Source organism: Schistocerca americana, chromosome 5 (assembly GCF_021461395.2).
Source record: "Schistocerca americana isolate TAMUIC-IGC-003095 chromosome 5, iqSchAmer2.1, whole genome shotgun sequence".
NCBI classification, from domain to species: domain Eukaryota; kingdom Metazoa; phylum Arthropoda; class Insecta; order Orthoptera; family Acrididae; genus Schistocerca; species Schistocerca americana.
In genome coordinates this window covers 563,648,221-563,666,521 of record NC_060123.1, presented here as the reverse complement: position 1 = coordinate 563,666,521, position 18,301 = coordinate 563,648,221, and the positions used below count along the sequence as shown (strand labels likewise).

Here is an 18,301-nt window from a genome sequence, read left to right as displayed (position 1 = left end):
CCAGTCCTTTCTCACTATTTACCATGTTTGCTATACTGTTAGCCACATCTGCATTTTAAGTTAAATCTTCACAAATTCACTTTGCCATATACTGTCCTTAATACTTTCTGTAACCACAGATCACAATTCCATAGCAAAACATTGTACATCACCATTCATCATTCCATGTATTTCATTTTGCATCAGATTGGAAATTTTCACCTCCACAGAACAAATCTCGTGAAGGTGTGAAGTGGCTTTTTTCTTTAATTTAGGGTAATTTTTCTTTTGTTTCTGTTAAATGATAATTATCTTACTTTAAGTACACAAAATTAATAAGATAAAAATTACATAATGCTTCTGGCATTTTAAACACTATCATGATGTGTGTGTTCATACTGGTGTTGTCATTACCTGGCACTGACTGAAAAGATATGGGTGCTTTCCACCTGCTGTCTGTTGAGGTGAGAGCCACTGGAGTGCACTAGCACTTGGAGATGTTTCATACTCTATTTTCACAATCACACTGAAACAGAAAAAGATAATCTCTGACCAGAACTTACGCAGCATTTTTCTCAAATGTGTGAAAATAATACAATAATAATACTGAAACTATTGAATCAAAAAATGCACTTTCAAGAGAATACACAAATAATTCTTCTAAAATCATTAAATAACACATTCACAGTTGCAAATACCATTTACAGCTATTGATATACACCGATGGTATAAAACAGCCTTAATTTTCCTGCAAACAAGCAAACATGCAACATGGTAAGTACAAACCAGTTAATTCTTCTACCCCCACCTCCTACTCAAACAAACTCAAATATAAATTTCACAAGAACCTCTTTGTATTACATTGATTTGGTTTAGAGAAAAGCTGTGACTGTACTGAGCAATGCACTGGATAATTTCAGGCTAGAATATATTATTATTTTCATATCATACTGTTCTATGACAAAATGGTGTCTTCATTCTGTTTATGGTACTATACCACAGTTTAATTTTTGCTGTGACCAACTGTTCTGCTAACCAACATAACTTTCAGAATACACACATACATAAAGGAACTCCCAGAGATTGGAACAAGTTAACTGAGATTTCCACAAATTTACAGTGTTTTCCTTTCACTCAAAATGAACAGACTTATTTCAGACTCAGGTAGCTGTTTCATTTGAGCTCTATTACTGCAGTTTTCTGAAAGTTCAATGACATTCATTGATGTGCAGACTACAAGGACATTCTTAAAGATGTCTCACCGGCAAAACCACTTTTGTTAAGAGTGTGAAGAACAGTATTTTATGGCATTATCATGAATCAAAAATACAAAAGGATCTTAAAACTCTGTTCCCCCTGTTGCCAATTGCTTTATGCTGCTAGTAGTATGTGTATGTGTGAAGTGCGCCAAGTGTAATGTTGCGTACATGTGTACTCAAATTGCCCGCCAAAAGTATCAGTGTAGACCGGCCAATAGAGACCACCAGTAGAAAGCATACACACAGCGCAGTCTTCGCTGCGCTATCCACTGCACGGAGCAGTGCTGACTGAATCTCTTGTTGTTATTCTAGTTTGTATCAAGCACATCAGTGTCCTGGGTCTCGTGAAGTCCCAGGAGGCTTATTGTTCAGACATTATGAATAAAGCCATACTTGTGTGACTTGGATCAGCTTTGTGTATTACGTAGTTACTACACAATTGGCGACGAGGATGGGGTGGTTTCTGCAAGTGCAATCTTTACATCTATATCTACATGGATACTCTGCAAATCACATTTAAGTGCCTGGCAGAGGGTTGATCGAACCATCTTCACAATTCTCTATTATTCCAATCTCGCATAGCACGTGGGAAGAGAGAACACCTCTATCTTTTCATATGAGCTCTGATTTCCCTTATTTTATCATAGTGATCGTTTCTCCCTATGTAGGTTGGAACCAACAAAATACGTTCACATTCGGAGGAGAAAGTTGTTGATTGGAATTTTGTGAGAAGATTCCATCGCAACAAACAATGCCTTTCTTTTAATGATACCCATCCCAAATCCTGTATCATTTCAGTGACACTCTCTCCCATATTTCACGATACTGTAATACAAAACGTGATGCCCTTCTTTGAACTTTTTCTAAGTACTACATCAGTCCTATCTGGTAAGGATCCCACACTGCACACCAGTAGATCTGTTACATTTTCTAAGTGTCCTGCTAATAAAATGCAGGTTTGGTTTCATCAGATTTATCCATTACAGATGTGGTGCTGCTGGCCTTGATTGAACAGTTTACTTGGCTGTGACCACTCTGTTGGCTTCCATTAACAGACAGGGTACCGCTCTACCAGTCCATCCACCCGCTTTTCCTCCATATGAAGGTTCAGTGAGCATTGAGAAGCTTAAGAAAAAAAGACTCAAGACAGCATTTATTGACTTTCAGTGTAAGACTCGAATTTGTACCAAGCCTTCTTCCTCTCGTGGATTCCACCTGAGGCGTATCAATTACTGTGTCAGCTTGCTCCTTTTGTTAGAACCGGCAGCTCTTATTTTTGATCACGTGTGCAGTTTATTGTCCAACCACTATCGCAAATGAACCCATGTCATAGTGGCATGAGCTGAATTCTACTGATGCTGCAAGAAACCAAACCGGTCATACAGGGGCTGGACAGCTGAACTTCATGGCCTTAGCCATAAGTGCCAGGTCATTACTGATGCCCATAATGACTCTTATGGAGACTCTATGGCATGCAATGCAGTTATCATTTAGCTCCAGACAAGGAAGTGCACCAGAAGGATTTACTCCGTAAAAACACGCTGTTAGCAGAAGTTTTGCAAATATCACAATATTTTGAAGTTTCTCGGGCAGCAGGTGACCAAATTACAGCATAGGACAATGTGGAAGTAGTGTCACAGGATGTGCCCCCTAGGATGATGTGTAGCTTACACAAGGAAGCGGCAGTGGTGGTGGTAAACGAGCGGGGCCGGCATCAAGATGATCAAGGCTGGGCCAAGCAACTGCAACTCCTGCAGTGCCAGTGTCAGCATTTTCTGTTTCTGTTTCTGTTTTGTCTTTATATTTTGTCCACCATGAATGTTCGGCATGCCCTAAGCACTGGGCTACTTGTAATGCTTGCCAGAAGAAAGGCCACATGGCCTTTGTGTGTCGTTCACCGAAGCTTGCCAAGGATATGGACATGGATATAAATTGTGTGGCTCCAATGTTTGTGACTTCTCCCAAGCTGTTTATTGAGTTAAATGTTTTACGCCATGTGCTCCAGCTACAGGTCAACACAGATGCTGCAGTGATGTTTTGAATTCTCTAACCTACGTGAGTTTAGGCTTGCTGCTTTTGACACTGGTCAGTTATAATTAAAGAACATTGGGCTGTTGGGACAATTTATGGTAGCTGCCTCTTACGAGTCAGTGTTCATTCCATTACATTTTTGGTGGTTTCTGATGCCAGTGTTGAGAACTTGTTCAGGATGGACGCATTTCCAGCATTGGGATTTTACATAACTCATGCAGTTCACCTTGTGTCTGATCAGGTACCATATTCTCAATTGGAAACAATGTGTGAGAAGTTTTCAGACTTGTTTTTGGAAGGTACTGTGTGTGCTATGAAATTTTCTGATCATATTTCTTTGAAATCCACAGCTTGGCCTCATTTTTGTCATGCGCGTCCTACTCCTGTCGCTCTGAAAGGTCAAGTGAAACCAGCATTGGATGGACGTCAATCTCCAGGGGTGGTGCAACCCGTTGACTAGTGAATGGTCCTCTCCACTGCTTGTAGTTCAAAAGCCAACAGGGGAACTTTGCCTCTGTGGTGACTTCACTACTACTGTCAACAAGCAGTAGAGCGTAGATACCAATCCTCTCCCATGCCAGGAGGAGCTGTTGGTGAAATTATTAGGTGGCCAGAACTTTTCTTAAACTGATTTGTCTGAAGTGTATCTGCAGGTTTCTGTGGACAAAGAGTCTCAGCATGTTCTGGTTCTGAATACTACTTTTGGTCCCTATCAATATTTGTGCCTTCCTTTTGGTGTGCATAGTGCCCCTCCTATTTGCCAAACATTTTTAGAGCAACTGACTATGCATGTCCCGCATTGCATTAATTATCTGGATGATAATGTCATGGGTGCCAAACACTGTTGATCACTTGAGAAGTTTGAGCACTTTTTTTTCCATCTTACAGTCCACAAGCTTACAGTATAACCTTGTGAAATCTCAATTTTTTGTAATCTTGTGTTGTTTATCTGTGGTTCGAGGTTTTGTAGGATGGGATTCATCCTCTGCCAGAACCACATCTCTGCTGTCACATCTATGCCTCGCACTCATCCATGAAGGTGCTTCAGGCCTTCCTACAGAAGATTACCTACTACCATAAATTCTTCCTGGGGGTAGCAACATTGACCCACCATTTGTGTGCCCTGTTATGCAAGAATGTTCCATTTTGCTCGAACCCAGATTGCTAATGTATTTTTCAAATGTTGAAATCCAAACTACACAGTATGGCCTTGGAGTGGTCCAAGTACATCAATATGCCGACAGCTCTGAACAACCTGTTGCTTTCGCCTCTAAATCTTTCACTCTGGGGATACTTTCAAGTGGAAAAATGAGACTCTTGCCATAGGCTTGCAAGACATTCAAAGTTTTTTTTTGGTTCCAAGTTTCATATTATTACTGACCATAAACCTTTGGCTTCCTTGTTTAACCCTCACATTTCCTTGCCTGACAATGCAGCACACCGCCAACGATGCTGAGTGCTGTTCATGACTTGCTACAGTTACGAAATCCATTTTTGTCCTACATTTAAACATGCCAATGCGGATGCCTTGTCCCACCTACCTGTGGGTCCTGATCCCAACTCTGATCACGAAGAATTGCTTTGCTTCCATCATGATATTGAAACACAGGCTCCAGTCCAGGGTTTCTCAACTAGAAGCTCACGCATAGCAACTGCTGTTACCATCGACCCAGTTCTCCGTCAGGTGGTTCAGTTTTTTCAACAGGGCTGGCCAGGCAAACTGCTGGATCGGGCTTCAGACACCCTGTGTAACTATGTTTCGTTCAGATATTGGCTCTCTGTTTTTCACACTGTTTTGCTGTTGTCCACAGAAGACCTCTTTCCTATAGTAGTCATTCCTTGCACAATATGGCACAAGGTTCTATGCCTTCTCCATTTTGTGTACTGAACTGCTAGCTAGGAGACATGTTTTTTGGCCAGGGATTGATGGCAAAATTGTCCTTTTTGTCACAGCTTGTGAGCAGTGTGTCTGACAACAGGCAGCTCCCATGGCATCCCTGTCGCCCTGGCCTGCTTTACACCTGCCATGAGAATGCATTCACATAGATTTTGCAGGTCCCTTCTTGAATTCCTATTGGCTCTTGGTTGTGGATGCATTTTCCTGGTTTCCTTACATCTCTGGTGGGCGCTGACGTCAGCTGAGGCCACAATTCATACGCTTTTGAGGGTATTTTCTATTGGGGGGTTGACGTGTACCTTAGTTTCCAATAATGGGCCCCAATTCATTTCTCACACCTTCAAATCGTTTTGTTCCTGTCACGGCATTCATTATATTATGGCTCTGCCATTCCACCACAGTCAAATGGTGAGGTGGAACAAGTAGTGTGTATGTTTAAGCCCCAAATAAAAAAGTTTCTTGTGGATTCGCTGCAAAACAATGTCCTCTGTTTTCTGAATACCTATCACATCACGCCTATCAGGAAATGGAGCCTGGTGGATTTGCTTCACAGCTGGCAGCCACGCACTCTCCTCCACCTTCTGCACCCTGTGCCACACCTGCTGTGGTTGGGTTTGTCCGCCCACTTCATGCGATGACCGACAGCATGGGCACCAGGGTTTGGTCGCTGGCCAAAGTGAATACCAGCCACTGTCATCCGCCACCAGAGATGCTGTCTTTGTGACATCCATACAGCCGAAGGGCTAGTAGCGCGCCACTTTGATCAGTTGTGTCTCCGCTCACTGCCAGAAGCTACTGGTTTTTAGGTGTGGCCTCCATCCCCGCAGCCCACCCTGCTGCCCTCCACCTCGAGCTTTCCATCACCTGCTGTGGATGTGTTCCCATCCCATTGGCTGCCTCCTCCACTGTGGCATCCTGGGGTTCCAGCTTCCCTGCACCTGGCACTGGTCCGTCTCCCGCCTTGGGTCCATTGCTGCAACCTGTTGTACCAGTCAGGCAAACTCCACCAGCTCGCTTACTATCATCGCCTCAGCCATCATTGCCGGTGGATCCAGCCCCATCTCTTCTGCAGTGGGATCTGCCTGCTGATGATGATGAAGAAATGTCAATGGCACTCTCATCTCCGGTGATGCTGTCAGGCACTGCACGGGCCCATTATCCTCGGGCATGCCCACATTCCTGCACATTCTGGCCCTACGCTCCAATGTCCACCTGGCGCAGTGTCCCAACACCATTGTCGCCGTCGGGTGTTGCTGCTCCATATTCAACTCTCACTGGGCTGCCCGCACCTCCTCCATCAGCTGGATGTCCACTTTGCATGAGGGAGAGGTGTGCTGTACCCTGCTACCAGTGAGTGTGAAGTGCACCGAATGTAGTGTTGCCCCATGGGTGAATTCAAACCACCAGCCAACTGTATCAGCATGGACTGGCCACTAGAGTCCACTGATGGGAAGCGTGCACACAGTATGGTCTCCACTGTGTCGTCTACATGCAGCCTGCATCTATAAATGCGCAGAGCAGTGCTGACTGAATCTCTTGTTGTTATTCTAGCATGTATCACTCAGATCAGTATTCTGGGTCTTGTGGAGTCCCATGAGGCATATTGTTCAGAGGTTATGAATAAAGCCACATTTGAATGACTTGGATCGGTTTTGTATAGTACTTGGTTACTATTCCCATGTATGATATTCTCAATCTGTAAATTCAATGCCTTTAAATAAATAAATAAAATCTGTGGACACACCAATAGTGTATTATAATAATGGAAATTCTTGTATGGAGAAATAAGAATATAACAGAAATGAAACAACTCATGTGTAATAGATATGTGGTGCACAAAAACACACAACAGCATTCATACCAGCTTTTGAGCACTAACTCTTTTTCTAGCAAAAGTACACTTTCACACGGGCAACCGCACAACACCCAAATGCGCACACCTGTGGCCACGGCAAGTAATGTATTACATTTTTTCAATTGCATTTCTCATTAATGAAATCGGCTTTTTCTCGTTTTTCCCAGAAAATCTCACAAATGTAATGTTCTAAGGTGAACTGCCAGAACACGACAACAAATACCCACAATACGATGACAAAAGACCAAGTTATCATCAGACATGCTGATGGACTGATGTCAGGGGCTGGAGCAGTCTCCCTTTATAGCTGAGGACATACAGAACCCCTGAATATTCCCACATCCATTTTGTTTGACATTTGCTTTTCAATTCTCATATTCTGGTTTAGGTTTCCACTGAATTTTTAAGTATTTGCCAGCATCTTCATTTCATCAGAATTCATGGATTGTCCCACCACTACACAGTGTTCTGTGACTGCCGACTTCATGATTATGCTAAATGTGTGTGTCAATGGTGTTTCATGCAGTGTTGTCAAGGCTCTGATCATTTGGCCCATGTAAGGGATCCATTAAACTCCTGGTTTGTGGTAGCTCAAAGCATCTTTTACATTGCCCAGAACTGATCTAATTTTGTTGGGCAGGCAAAAAATGCATCACAACTTACGCTTCTCCATTTGCAAGAAAGGCAGTGGCTCATGAATTCTATGCCTCCTCATAGCTTGTGTCCCCAATGGCCAGATTGGAAGAAGTTGCTTGTCTGTATGATCATTGCTGCAGAATACTGTTTAGAGGTGTTTTGTGCATCTGATGTGGTACAGGCCTTGTGTAACAGTGTCCTGAGAATATCATTTTTTCAGCATTGGTTTGGGGTGATGTTCAGCATGCAGATGCAGGTCCTTATGAGTGGGTTTGTGGTAATACCATGTCCCAGAATGTTATTCACATTCCTCTGACTAATCAATCCAGAAGAGGCAGTTTCTCTCATTTTCTCTTCTAGCATGAGAGCTATGTCGTAATGTCTTGAATTTAGCTGACATAGAAAATATCTTTTTTTGTCTTTCCCATTTTCCCCTGCAGCCAAATTGCAAACATTCCATCACTGTAATGAAAAGAATATGTAGGCTTACATGTGGCTGATTTTGGTTTTTCTTCTTCGAAGTGCTCCATATATAGGTTTGCGAGCACATGAGAGTGGGGACTGGCAATCGCTACACCATCACACTGTTCATAGAAGTATCCACCAGAGAGAATATTCACAGAGGTAAGGATGTTCCTAAATAGGAAAGGAAACTATGTTGAGACAACATAAAATAAAAATCAGTTCTGACTTTCAAAACTAAAATAGTGTTTCCTCGGTAATCTTAGTGAAAATGCATAAAACAAACTAATCTGTAGTTGCAGTTCAAAATATATGACCTTCCTTGAATGCAGAAGCTGCATAGCTTTTTTAGCCCTTCCACAAAGTGTCGCAGCATCACTAATGTCACAAGCAAGGCAAAATAAACTAATATTTTTAATAAGCTGACAGACGATCCATCGCTTTCTGCAAATTTAGAATTTTTTTATACTTAGTAATGTGGTGAATGAACATGTACACAAGACCTTGAACACACTAGCTCAAGTTAAAAGCTTGAGTTGTTCCTCAGAACACACAAGAACAATCAAACACACAAGGTATATATCTGTACATCCGAAGAAGGGGGGAGGAGTTGATAAGCTGAGCTACCATGTTGTTCAATTTTTTGCATATATGTGTATCCAGGGATTTTTCAAAGCAAGATCAAAGAAGTTAGCACCCTGTAAACTAGACTGACCGAAGAGAGTTACTCCAAGTCAATGATTCAGGTCACCTGGCAAATTGAGCCTGCCAATGAAAAGACAACATGACAGGAAATTCTGCATCCAAAGGGAAAAGAATGGAGGAAGAAGAACAACATAGAAACATTTCCCTGTTTTCATTAATTTGCATTTGCATTTCATTCCATTCCATCCCATATGCATGTCATATCCCAATTGCCAAGCATTTTACCACATTTTTGGTGTCCACTTTAGGCGCCAACAACGGCAAAAACAGAACGTAATTTCCATGGAAATGGGATCGCATGACTTCATATGGGTGCCAAAATGTAATAAATTCAAATTTATAAAGCAAAGAAAAATTAGATTTATTATAATTATACACAAATCATCAAGCAAAGTTCTCAGTGTTAATTTGACTGGGCACAGATATGATTCGATAATTGGGCATGTAGGGTGGGGATTAACCACTTCATCTCACCACATAATGGAATCACCAGCAAATAAGTGTGGGTGACTAGTGTGATATCAGAGTAACATGGCAGTCTCCAGGTGAGGCGGCATGACATTGTGTGACTTCTGATTGACAGTCTGCAGCTGTCATGTCCACATCTGTAGCATTGAGGGTGACATTCAGAGCAACTTCACTGATTTCCCTCACTTCCTGCCTAAGAACTCTCTATGTAAATCCAATGCAGCTCTATTGTTCTTGCCAGAGTGGCCATTCACTGGGTCCCAGTGCACATGGGGCATCTATTGCCTGCAGTGATTAGAAAGCTGAGGCAGAATGTTATATTTGGAAGTAAAGGTCAGGTGACAAGAACACACTCAGATGCTTAAAGATTCAAACATTGGACCATAAGAAAGACTACCCAACATGAAATGGTAACAGAAGATATGACAAAGTGACAACAGATGTCAGGATGAATGTAGGGATCAGATTCTAAGTCTGAAAACTGAGCAGAAAATAGGTTGGCATGCCTTCAGAACACAAAACCACAATGCTCTGTGCAAAACAGCATGTAAATGACTTAGCAAGAAAATCCCTTGAAAGGATCTCCAGAGTGACTCTCAAAATCATCATAGAATAATCCAAAAGAATTCAACATGAACTCAGAATCATATCCAAAAAGCTCCAAGTGAACTTGGTATGACCAGAAGCAAAACGAACTCAGAATATAGGCTTAAATCATCTCTCAATGAAGACTCAAAAACAACTCACAATGATTGAAAATTTCTGTGTGAACTCAGAATAACCAGAATCAGAATGAACTCAGGATGAAAGCTTAAATGAGTTAGCTGGAACTAAGAATCATCCCGACTGCCCATACTTGGCAGTTCTGATCCTCTTCTGCCACTTTTGTCTTTCAGGGTGCTGAATTTCCTGTCATATTGTCTTGTTACTGGTGATCTCAGGTTGCAATGTCACCCAATGAATGATTGGCACAGGGTAGTCCCTCCCTGTCGGTTTTGGTCACAGGGTGCCAATTTTTCTGATCTTGCTTCAAAAAGTCGCTGGCTGGTGGCTAATAGGGATTACAGGAATGCAGGCAGCATTCTCACACCATCGCTTGCTGTGGTGCCAGCCACTGTTTGTGGCCATTTCCCGAGTGACTTACAGGCCAGATTTTCTTGAGAAAACTGCTAAGAATGTCTCCGCGCTTTTCTCTTTATTGCTGAGGCCTAAGATGGCTGAGGCTTACCACCAGGCCTGTTTGTGAGAAGGTCTGGAAGCCCCTCTCTCAAGTGTCTCAGGTCCTCAGATCTCAGTGGTGTCCCTCAGACATCTGTCATACTTTAAATGGGACACCCCTTTCTGAGTTAATCAAAACAACTTGCAAAGCATGCCTGTCCATCTTCTGTAGTTTTTGGTAAAGTCACAATAACAGGGAGATGCTTAAATGAAATCCTTTTGTCCTGAGTGTCAGACTGCAAAGTATTACAGTATCCACACTCTGCAAACCACTTTGAAGTACATGGCCAAGGGTACTTCCCATTGTATCATATTTTAGGATTTCTTCCCATTCTATTAGTGTACTGTGTGCAGGAAGAATGATTACTTAAATACCTCTGTACACAGTGTTATTAGTCTAATCTTGCGTACATAATCTTCATGGGAGTGATACATAGTAGGCTTAGTATATTCCTAGGTTCCTTCAAACTTAGTAAGTAGCCTTTCACGTAATATTTCTCTTCTGTTTTCAAGTGTCTGCCAATTCAGACATCATAATGTAATTGGATTGGTAAAAACTCTACTCACCAAGTAGTGGTGGAAGAACACATATATAGAAGGTATTGCATATGTAATACATTTTATGTGTGTGTTCTCATGTCACCACTTGGTGAGTTGATTTTTTTACCTAACCAATTACATTATATTTTCAAAAATTGATTATTTCAGTTCAGATATCATGTGTGTCAAAAGGCACTTAGTGACTCTTGGTTCTAACTTTTTTTGTATAAGTTTAATATCCCCTGTTAGTCCTATTTATTAAGGGCCTCACACACTTGAACAATATTCTAGGATGCATCACACAAGTGTTTTGTATGCGATCTTCTTTGCAGACTGACTTCATTTTCCCAGTATTAGCAACAAACCACAGTCTACCACCTACATTACCTACAACTGAGCCAATGTAATCATTTTCTTCTGTATTGCCACAAACTGTTGCACCCTTGTACTTGTATGAATTGACTGATTCCAGTTATGACACACTGATACTGTAGTCACAGAATACTACACTTTCACACAATGGAACATTTGGAATGGAATAACTATATGAATTAGGATGGATTACAACTCATCACATAGGGGAGGCACTGGGCAACAAACAGGCATATTTAAAAGAAGACTGTTGGAAAATGTCACCTTTCAGACAAAACCCTTCAAACCCCCCCCCCCCCCACACACACACACACACACAGTGTTGTCTCCAGTACTGTGTTGAGAAGCAATCTCAACTGGAGTTGGTAGTGGAGGAACAGAAGGTTGTTCCAACATATTTATTGTTCCTGTAACCCCCTTGGCCTTGACCTCTGCTAGTTCTCCCACATGCCTCTATCCCCTTTCCAACTCTCACACCAGCCTCACACACACCTTCTGTACCCCCAGATCACTTGCACGGTCCTTCCCCCTTCTCTTCTAACCTGCACACTCCTACAGACAGTGTTACAGCACTTTCCCCCAACCCTTTTCCCTGCTATACCTCTCTCTCCCTTCTCCAGACCCCTCCTGTGCCTCCCATTACCCACTCCAACTGAGATTGCTACTCACTGCAGCAGCACAAAAGTGCCTGGGGACAACAGTGACCATGTATATGTGCAAATCTCTGTGTGTGTGTGTGTGTGTGTGTGTGTGTGTGTGTGTGTGTGTGTGTGTGCGCGCGCGCGCGTGAGCGCTTCATATAATGAAGAACTTTTGCCAAAAGCTGACACATTTTCAACAGTCTTCTTTCAAATGTGCCTGTGTATCACTCAACATCTATGTGGTGTGGAGCAATCTATCTATAACTTTGTGTTCTGGAAGAGCATATAGTTTTACATCGCAGAATATTTCAAACAAATCATCAATATTTGCTCCACTTTGAAAACTTATCAAGATCTGACTGGATATGTGCGCAGCTTTCTTCAGCTAATACAGTACTTCATTATAGACAACTGCTTCAGCTGCAAAAGTTCTGGTATTTCTTTTAACATTGTCTGCCAGGTCATTAATGTACACTATGAACAGTGGCTGAGTGACCGTAGAAGAATACAGGAAGACTTGACTGAATTTCTATTTGGTGTGATGAATGGTAGCTTGCTCTAAACATAGGAAAATGTAAGTTAATTCAGATTAGTGACAAAAACATCCTGTAATGTTCGAATTAGTGTGAGTGGTATGCTGTGTGACAGAATCATGTTGATTAAAAATCTACGTATAAAGTTACAAAGCGACATGAAATGGAAAAAGCACGTAATGTCAGTCATAAGGAAGATAAATGGTTTACTTCGGCTTACTGGGAGGTTCTAGGAAAGTGTACCTCAGCTATACAGGAGAGTGGTTACAGATCACTTGTGGCATGCATCCTTGAGTACCGCTCGAGTGTTTGGGATCTCAACCCGACAAGATTAAACGAAGACATTGAAGCAATTCAGAGGCACACTGCCAGATTTGTTAGTGGTAGGTTTGATCAACATGCTAGTATTATGGAAATCCTCCATGCAGTCAAATGGGAATCTCTGGAGTTTTGAGAACCAGTATTTATGATAGACGGCATAACGATTCTCCTGACACCGACATATATCTCATGTAAGGACCATGAAGAAAAGATACGAAAAATCATGGCTCATGCAGAATAACACAGGCAAATGCTTTTCTCTTGTTCCATTTGTGAATACAACAGTAAAGGGAATGACTAGCAGAGGTACAAGGTACACCCTGTCATTCACCATATGGTGACACCCACAGTGTAAATGTAGAACTGCAAGGATCCCAACACACTTTCCTGCTGACCACCTAAAGTTACTTCGACTTCTGTCAACGACTCTCCATCCATAAATTTCAAATCATACCTCATAAGATTGTACTTTCCTTTAAAAGCATTGCTGAGGTATTGAGTCAAATGTTTTTCACAAGTCAAGAAATATTGCAGCTACTTGATTGCCTTGATCCATCACGTTCAGGCTGTCATGTGAGAAAAGCACATGTTGGGTGTTGCATGACTGATGTATTTAGAATCAATACTTGTTAACATGGAGGAAACCGTTACGGTAGAGATTAATCATTACGTTTCAGCGCAGAATATTTTCTACAGTAATACAACAGATGGATGTCAGTGATACTGGTAGATAGTTTTATGGTTCACTGTGCTCTCTTCCAAGCACTGAGCATTTTTTTTTTTTTTTTTTTTTTTTTTGTTTTGTTTTAAGAGTTTAGAGCATATTTTGGCTAAAGGAGGAGATGTGGAGAGGTGATTGCTAAATCAGATGAAAATTGTATTTTCAGTCTGATATGGATCCCTTTAGGCCCTTGATCTATGTACAAGTTTAGTGATTTCTGCTGTTTCTCAATACCACTGACAGTACCATTCATCTTTGGAGTGATGTGAGAGTTAAATTGGTACAGTACACCTAAAGGAACATTGGAAAATGTAGCTTAGGCTTCGTTTTCTACTTATTGTGCAATAGTCAATCCCTGAAGAGACTAAAAGCACTTCATTATGCCCAACAGATAAGAAAAACTAGTAACATTAGCAAAACAGCCTGGCATATTGTAAACAAAGAATGTGAACATATAGAAAAACCAGGCTGCAGCAACATTGCATTAGAAGAAAATGGAATACTGTTGAATGAACCAAAGTCTGTATGTGAGGCCTTCATTAAACATTTTAGTAAGGCATGCAGAGAAGAAAAAGATGAATCAGCCCTGAAAATAAACACAGTTAAAATGAGTAATTCATTTTTCCTAAGGAGTGTAACAGAGTTTGAGGTCATGAATATAATCTCAAAACTTGAAGTAAAATCATCTAGTGGCTGGGATGACATATCTTCCACACTACTTAAAGAATGCAAAAACGAGTTAATAAAACCAATAACACATCTAATTAACAGTTCAATTGGCCATGGGACCTTTCCAGAGCTTTTAAAAATCACTGAGATACTACCAGTGTATAAAAAGGGGGCTATCACAGACATAAATAACTACTGGCCAATCTCTTTGACTTCAACACTTGGCAAGCTGCTTGAAAGAATAATTCTAGATCAAATGGAATCCTTCTTCTGTAAATACAAACTATTGAATAAAACACAACATGCGGTTCGAAAAGGACTATCTACAATAACAGCATTAGCAACTTTTTTCCTAGAACTCCTGAACAGGCTGGATGAAGGAAACAAAGTTATAGGGACTTTCCTAGCTCTGTCTAAAGTATTCGGTTCTGTGAATCATGCAGTACTGTTATCCAAGTTAGAAAATTACGGGGTAAGAGGAGTAGCTCTAAAATTACTAAGCTCGTATCTCCGTGATAGAAGACAGTGCACAAAATTTAATTATAAGAATGAAAGTAAAATCCAAACAGTAAAGTCAGCTTACACAACTCTCAATTGTGGAGTTCCCCAAGGAAGTATACTTGGACCATTCTTGTTTATAGTATATATTAATGATATAACACAGCCACAAAACTCCAAACTAGTGAACTATGCTGATGATACATCTTTTATTAGCTGGGCTGTACAGAGGGAGCAGCATTCCAAAGTAACAAAGAGAACTTTGAAATGATCACATAATATCTAACAGTGAATAAGCGCCGGCCGGAGTGGCCGAGCGGTTAAAGGCGCTACAGTCTGGAACCGCATGACCGCTACAGTCGCAGGTTCTAATCCTGCCTCGGGCATGGATGTGTGTGATGTCCTTAGGTTAGTTAGGTTTAAGTAGTTCTAAGTTCTAGGGGACTTATGACCACAGCAGTTGAGTCCCATAGTGCTCAGAGCCATTTGAACCAAGTGAATAAGCTAACACTGAATAAGAACAAGACTGTAGTAATAAAGTTCTTGCTACATTTTAATAATACTCATACTTCATCACTTCCTACAGTTGAAACATCTGACAAACATATGTTTTTAGGCATATTGATTGATGAACATCTCACTTGGAAAGAGCATATCAGCTCCACCTGTAAAAAGGTTTCTAGTAATGTTTACCTACTACAAGATCTTGCAAATATAGTAGCTCCCCTTGTCCTTAAACAAGTGTATTATGGGTTAATACACTCACATCTGCAATATGGGATCGAGGTCTGGGGTGGGGCACCCACTGTCTATATGGATCGCATTTTCGGGCTTCAAAAGAGAACAATTAGGATAATTGCTAATATAAGCAAATGCCAGTCCTGTAGGGACTATTTCAAAAATTATAAATTACTTACTGTTTACTCATTGTATGTATTTAAGACCATAATGTTTGTAAAAGAGAACGAGGAAAATAATGTAAAGAACAGTGACACCCATAATTACAATACTCAAGCCAAAAGTGACTATCGTAGGATACGGACTAACAAGAAAGCTACAGACCACAGTCCATATGTAACTGGGAGACAATTCTATAATAAGTTGCCAAAAAATATAAAGCAACTCCAAGGCAGTCTTTTCAAGGGCAAGTTTAAAAATTTGTTAATAGAAAGATGTTTATACTCATTAAAAGAATTCTGAACTGCAGTACTGTTAGTTTATTCTTTTACATACTGCAGTATATTAGTGGTGGTATTGTTATAATTGGCTAACTGATGTATATAATCATTATATGTATGGAGTGATATATAATGTGCTAATGTGTTTATAACATTATTGCATGGAATGATATACAATGTGCTACTTGATGTATATATTCATTTTTGAAATGACATGATATTGAAATAATTGTACAAAAAATGATGATGTCCAAGACTGTAAAGTTAACATAGACAAATAAACATTATTATTATTATTATTATTATTATTATTTCTTACGAAGTTTCTTTACACAGGCTTTCCAATGTGGAGGACCTCTCCTATAGTGTTCTGTTCTACTAGGTGCATATCTATCCACTATATAGTCAATCATTCTTTTAAACTTAAGCCATAGTTCCTGTTCATGATCCTGCCTAGAGCTGAATTTTTCTCTTTGAGATATGACATCACTGCATTTTTATCTAATGAATTACACAGCAATTCTCCATATCTTTTCTACTTCTTCTCTCAATCAAATTTCATAAAGGTCCAAAATGAACATCACTCAAGGACTGGTATGACAAGGATTTTGTAATTGAACTCTTTCTTGGGCAAGTACACTACCATCACATTCTTTCAATAAATTTCAATCTGGCAGCTATCTTTCCCACAGCTAGAATTATGTTGTTATTCCACTGTACATTGATATGAACTGATGTTGCTAGATATCTGATAGTTATGATCGATTTCAGTGACTGTTCAAAAAAATTGTTCAAATGGCTCTGAGCACTATGGGACTTAACTTCTGAGGTCATCAGTCTCCTAGAACTTGGAACTACTTAAACCTAATTAACCTAAGGACATCACACACATCCATGCCCGAGGCAGGATTCGAACCTGCGACCATAGCGGTCGCGCGGTTCCTGACTGTAGCGCCTAATACCGCTCGGCCACCCCAGCCGGCAGTGACTGATACCTGATGGTGTAATCAGATGGTATCAGTTTCTACTGGCTACTTACGTTCATTGCAATACATTCAGTTACTGCTCCAAGCACTGACAATATGCATGTCTTCCTGTATTTTTAATGACATTCTTAAATATGACCATCAAACAAAACTGTGTTTGCTGCAAATGCTACCTGCAAGCTCAATTATAATCCATTCATCATAAGAATAAACCTGATATAAACAAACACAAATGCGATGATTGGTCAAAAGCCGTAGCACACATACACTGGTGATGTTACGGTCTTGGAAGTAGCTCCTACTTACATATTAGATACCTTATTACTAAGTTATGTTAAATGAAACTTTAAGATATTCAAACATATTAACAGTCATCAACATTTTTCTTAATCACACTTTAGCTAAGCAGTTTTTATATCAAAAATCATGGACAGCCACAGCCTCTGTAGCGTTGTGTTCTGATTGTCGCGCTGTTAATGTGCAGTATGAAAATAGCTGAGGCCGCTTTCTGCTTCATAGTGATACACGCATGTGGAATATGGTTAAAAAGTGTCGAGAAACAGGCTGTTCTTAATGTTTCTCATAAATTTATGGAGATAACAGGCTTTGAAGTTTTCCACTGTTATATATGATGCAGTTAAGATACAAACATTCGTTAAACAAATAGTACAGTCGATATCATAATGGAATGTGAATCACATGCATGCATTCATGCATTGGTTCATATCTCCCCAATAGCATTTTTTTCTCATTCAATTTGAAATACCTACATCTCATAATTACAAACCTCATTTTTTATGAATAGTTCATGTCTTTTTGTTTCTAATTACATATTGGACTCTAAATTCCTGTTTCCATTCCAAATACAAATTCTTAATTATCGATGTTTTATGAAAGGCTGTTTATAAAAGTTGTTTAAATTAAGAAATCATAACAATTTAATTTTGAAGGTAAAAATGAAAAACTAAATCCTCTATATTTGGACTATGTCCATCGTTTTATACCACAGAGGTAGATAAGTATAGTAGAAACATCAAAAAAATTGTTTTCACAGCGTCGAGCACGTCATACAAATGCTGCATTTTTACATTTTCTACTGTACCATTACAGTGTGAACCCAACAGAACTGATTTGAAGCCAAGCTGCGGGATTTGGCCCGAAAAGCAACAAAGACTGTTAAGCTGCCAGATGTACTGGAACTAACATATGCAGCTTTTTCGTACATCACTGGCAGGATTTAGAACAGCTCGTCATAAAAAAAGAGAAAATGCTGCGCCTGGTTGGCTTCGTAGATTCTGTTGTTGGCAGGTTCATTATCAATGTAGCAGGAGA

The 18,301-nt window shown here is 40.3% G+C and overlaps 1 protein-coding gene across 1 annotated transcript in view; it reads right to left on the bottom strand.

The window, feature by feature from the left end:
• LOC124615560 (leukotriene A-4 hydrolase) overlaps nucleotides 1–18,301 on the bottom strand; it is a 123,128-nt gene that overhangs the window by 86,434 nt on the left and 18,393 nt on the right. The window contains exon 4 of the mRNA XM_047143535.1: nucleotides 394–505. Within this exon, the coding sequence (XP_046999491.1) occupies nucleotides 394–505 (112 nt within the window). The remainder of the gene's footprint in view (nucleotides 1–393; nucleotides 506–18,301) is intronic.